Source organism: Ovis aries, chromosome 15 (assembly GCF_016772045.2).
Source record: "Ovis aries strain OAR_USU_Benz2616 breed Rambouillet chromosome 15, ARS-UI_Ramb_v3.0, whole genome shotgun sequence".
Classification (NCBI taxonomy): domain Eukaryota; kingdom Metazoa; phylum Chordata; class Mammalia; order Artiodactyla; family Bovidae; genus Ovis; species Ovis aries.
In genome coordinates, this window is record NC_056068.1 from 257,668 (window position 1) to 262,899 (window position 5,232).

The 5,232-nt window shown below is 41.2% G+C and overlaps 1 protein-coding gene across 1 annotated transcript; it reads right to left on the minus strand.

The window, feature by feature from the left end:
- Window positions 1–116: 116 nt before the first annotated feature.
- On the minus strand, window positions 117–1,073 carry LOC101115480 (olfactory receptor 5M5). The gene has a single exon (XM_004016519.3). It carries the CDS (start codon window positions 1,071–1,073, stop codon window positions 117–119), a length of 957 nt encoding a protein of 318 aa, XP_004016568.3.
- Window positions 1,074–5,232: the final 4,159 nt, after the last annotated feature.

A 5,232-nucleotide genomic window follows, 5' to 3' on the forward strand; every position in this document is an offset into this window, starting at 1 on the left:
TACCTTATAGCTTTCAATCATGGATTTAAAATTGACATTTCTGTAATGCAGTTAAACTTGGTCCGGTTCTCATAAATATAACTTTTATTTAATACATAAAAAAAGACACTGCAATTTTAGTTCAAAAGTACCTTTCTTCTAATCAATTTCCAAAAGGCTTGTTTCACATCCTTGTTCCTCAAACTATAAATGATGGGGTTCAACATAGGGCTTACAAAAGTGTAGAAAACAGCAATGGTTTTGGACTGCCCCACTGACTGGTCTGTGGGAGGTCTAAGGTACATACAGAACAGGGTCCCATAAAACACAGTCACTGCCACCAGATGGGACCCACAGGTGGAAAAAGCTTTGTGCCTGCCTTCAGCAGAGCGCATTCTCAGGACAGCAGTGAGAATGAAGATGTAGGAGATGAGGATTATGAGAAGAGAGTTGGAGAGGTTAAATCCTGCCACCACAAACATGGGTGTCTCCTTAATGTAAGTGTCAGAGCAGGAGAGTCGAATGAGGGCTGGGTCAGCGCAATAGAAGTGATTAATGACATTGGAGCCACAGAAGTTCAAGCGGTATGTCCACATGGTTTTCATCAGGCCACTAAGGAACCCGTAGGTATATGGACCAGCAATCAGGCGAATGCAGACCCCCTTGGACATTTTGCTGCTATAAATCAAAGGGTTGCAGATGGCCATGTACCTATCATAAGCCATCACAGCTAGCATGTAATATTCAGTAATCACTATGGCAATGAAAAAATAGCACTGGATTAAACAAGCAGTGTAGGAAATGTCTTCTTTCTCTGATAAGAAATTCACCAACATCTTGGGAGTCATGTTAGTGGAATACCACAAATCCAAGCAGGACAAACTGGCAAGAAAAAAGTACATAGGGGTGTGGAGGCGTGAATCTATCCTGATCAACAGTAACATCCCAAGGTTCCCTCCCACGGTAATCAGATAGATCCCTAGGAACAGCACAAAGAGGATGGGCTGAAGATATGGAACATCTGTCAATCCCAAAAGAACAAATTCAGTCACCAAGGTGGAATTTCCTCTGCCCATTTTCTTAGGTGCCAGCATTGTTCACTTCAGTCAGTCAATCAGTTCAGCCACTCAATCGTGTCCGACTCTTTGCGAGATCACTTAGATAAATTAAAATTATTCACTTAGATAAATTAAAATAAGAAGTGAATGAGAAGTTCATCATACATTTCTTCTCTATCTTTCTTGTATTCCCTTTCTCTCTTTTTCTTCGACCCTCAGTTACCTTCACACATAGCTATCATCAGTCATAGTCTCAGACTGAAGGAGGTAAGACTTTTAACAAGGTCATAATCCCTAGTAGCTAAGTATACAATGTACAGATGATTCCCAAACAGAATGTCTCTTGTGTCTCCACCTTATTTTGGAATGAGGGAAAGTGAAAGTGAAAGTGAAGTTGCTCAGTCATGCCCGACTCTTTGCGACCCCATAGACTGTAGCTACCAGGCTCTTCTGTCCATGGGATTTTCCAGGCAAGAGTACTCAAGTGGGTTGCCATTTCCTTCTCGAAGGGATCTTCCCAACCCAGTGGTCAAACCGGGGTCCCCTGCACTGCAAGCAGATGCTTTACCATCTGAGCCACCAGGGCAGTCTCATTGGAATGAGGGAATTATAACCCAAAGTTTATCTTAAAATGGCTTCAACCACCAACAGTTACTTACAGATTGCTGTAAAATTGTAGATTCATCATTGGCCCCAAGGATGATTCTGGAAAAAATGGTGAGCATGTTTGGAAACACTTTTGCAGTCTTTAGTAGTATGTGCATATTTATTTGTTTATTAGTCATGCCACATGCAAGATCTTAGTTACCTGACCAGGGATCAGGGACCTGACTGGTGACCCCTGCAGTGGAAGCAGAGTCTTAACCACTGAAAAACCATGGAAGCTTCCCAGTATATGCATACTTAGAAATTCAAACATTGAAAATTGTATTTCCTACTTACTGTAGTGTTGTTGTTGTTTAGTTGCTAAGTGATGCTCAACTCTTTTGTGACCCCATGGGCTATAGCTTACCAGGCTTCTCTGTCCATAGGATTTCCCAGGCAAGAATACTGGAGTGGGTTGCCATTTCCTTCTTAAGGGGATCTTCCTGATCCAGGGATTGAACCCGCATCTCCTCCATTGTTAGGTGGATTCTTTACCACTGAGTATTAGAGTCCCACATTATAGGAATTTGAAGAAAAATTACTGAGGCCTATTTTACCAATCACTCATCTCCAACTCTCTGCTAACTCATGGACTATAGTCTGTCAACCTCTTCGGCTCATGGAATTATCCAGGCAATCATACTATTGTGAGTAGTCATTCTCCTATCCAAGGGATCTTCCCATCCCAGGAATCAAACCTGAGTCTTCCACATTGCAGCCAGATTCTTTACAGTCTCAGCCACGGGGGACATTCCAATTTATTACTTTGTCCCCACAATACAGGAGCATGTAGCATTCCTATCTAAATAGACTCAAAAAAAAAACAAAAACAAAAAAAACAGAGACTCCAGATTCAGAAATAACAGTCCTGTATGAATTATAGGAGTAATTTTTCATTCAGAAGAGTTTATGCAGATAAAGGAAGAGAGACTTGGATAGGGGAAAAGAGAAGTGGCAAAAACGTATATCATAGTTCTGCTTGCTTATCCATTTATGTATTCATTTTTCATTTATCTAAGATAGCACTTAATAAGTTTATAGCATATAACAAAATTTGGTAACTTTGGGCTTCCCTGCTGGCTCAGAGGTTAAAGCGTCTGCCTCCAATGCGGGAGACCTGAGTTCAATCCCTGGGTCGGGAAGATCCCCTGGAGAAGGAAATGACAAGCCACTCCAGTATTCTTGCCTGGAGAACCCCATGGACGGAGGAGCCTGGTAGGCTACAGTCCACTGGGTCACAAAAGAGTCGGACATGATTGAGCGACTTTACCTTTCACTTTGTGCTGCTAGGGGAACGGAAATTTGACTCTAATCTTCCTAACATCACATGGTTCAATTAACTCAATTTAGGCCAATTTATATAATAAATCGTTCAATTATTTTCTTTACAGATTGCAATGTTCCGAAGTTGTTTTAAAAAAGACTAATCAACAGAGGTAGAATCATTCTTAATGCAGAGCTTCAGTTCAGTTCAGTTCAGTTCTGTTCAGTCGCTCAGTCATGTCCAACGATTTGTGAACCCCTTAATCACAGCATGCCAGGTCTCCCTGTCCATCACCATCTCACGGAGTTAACTCAAACTCATGTCCGGAGTTGGTGATGCCATCCAGCCATCTCATCCTCTGTCGTCCACTTCTCCTCCTGCCCTCAATCCCTCCCAGCATCAGTCTTTTCCAAAAGTTAACTTTTCACATCAGGTGGCCAAAGTATTGGAGTTTCAGCTTTAGCATCAGTCCTTCCAAAGAATACTCAGGACTGATCTCCTTTAGAATGGACTGGTTGGATCTCCTTGCCGTCCAAGGGACTCTCAAGAGCCTTCTCCAACACCACAGTTTAAAAGCATCAATTCTTCAGCGCTCAGCTTTCTTCACAGTCCAACACTCACATCCATACATGACCACTGGAAAAAACATAGCCTTGACTAGATGGACCTTTGTTCCAAAGTAATGTCTCTGCTTTTCAATATGCTATTTGTGTTGGTCATAAGTTTCCTTCCAAGGAGTAAGTGTCTTTTAATTTCATGCCTGCAATCACCATCTGCAGTGATTTTGGAGCTCAAAATAAATAAATAAATAAATAAATAAAGTCTGACACTGTTTCCACTGTTTCTCCATCTATTTGCCAGGAAGTGAAAGGACCAGAGGCCATGACCTTAGCTTTCTCAATGTTGTGCTTTAAGACAACTTTTCACTTTACTCTTTCATTTTCATCAAGGGGCTTTTTATTTCCTCTTCATTTTCTGCCATAAGGGTGGTGTCATCTGTATATCTGAGGTTAGTGATATTTCTCCCAGCAATCTTGATTCCAGCTTGTGCTTCTTCTAGACCAGCGTTTCTCATGATGTACTCTGCATATACGTTAAATAAGCAGGGTGACAATATACATCCTTGACGTACTCCTTTTCCTATTTGGAACCAGTCTGTTGTTCCATGTGCTGTTCTAACTGTTGCTTCCTGACCTCGTATAGGTTTCTCAAGAGGCAGGTCAGGTGGTCTGGAATTCCCATCTCTTCAAGAACTTTCCACAGTTTATTGTGATCCACACAGTCTTTGGCATAGTCAATAAAGCAAAAGTAGATGTTTTACTGGAACTCTCTTGCTTTTTTCATGATCCAGCGGATGTTGGCAATTTGATCTCTGGTTCCTCTGCCTTTTCTAAAACCAGCTTGATCATCTGGAAGTTCATAGATCATATACTGCTGAAGCCTGGCTTGGAGAATTTTGAGCATTACTTTACCAGTGTGTCAGATGAGTGAAATTGTGTGGTAGTTTGAGCATTCTTTGGCATTTAGTTTCTTTGGGGTTGGAATGAAAACTGACATTTTCCAGTCCTGTGGCCACTGCTGAGTTTCCCAAATTTGCTGGCATAATGAGTGCAACATTTTCACAGCATCATCTTTCAGGATTTGAAATAGCTCAACTGGAAATCCATCACCTCCACTAGCTTTGTTTGTAGTAATGCTTTCTAAGGCCCACTTGACTTCACATTCCAGGATGTCTGGCTCTAGGTGAGTGATCACACCACCGTGGTTATCTGGGTTGTGAAGATCTTTTTTGTACAGTTCTTCTTTGTATTTTGCCACCTCGTCTTAATATCTTCTGCTTCTGTTTGATCCATACCATTTCTGTCCTTTATCGAGCCCATCTTTGCATGAAATGTTTCCTTGGTATCTCTAATTTTCTTGAAGAGATCTCTAGTCTTTCCCATTCTGTTGTTTTCCTCTATTTCTTTGCATTGATCACTGAGAAAGGCTTTCTTTTCTCTCCTTGCTATTTTTTGGAACTCTGCTATTCAGATGTTTATATCTTTCCTTTTCTCCTTTGCTTTTCACTTGTCTTCTTTTTACAGCTATTTGTAAGGCCTCCCCACACAGCCATTTTGCTTATTTTGCATTTCTTTTCCATGGGGATGGTCTTGATCCCTGTCTCCTGTACAATGTCACGAACCTCCATCCATATTTCATCAGGCACTCTATCTATCAGATCTAGGCCCTTAAATCTATTTCTCACTTCCACTGTATAATCATAAGGGACTTGATTTAAGTCATATC

What these genes read in the sequence shown, in the direction of transcription:
- LOC101115480 (XM_004016519.3), bottom strand. Translation starts at nt 1,073, where the DNA reads ATGCTGGCACCTAAGAAAATGGGCAGAGGAAATTCCACCTTGGTGACT.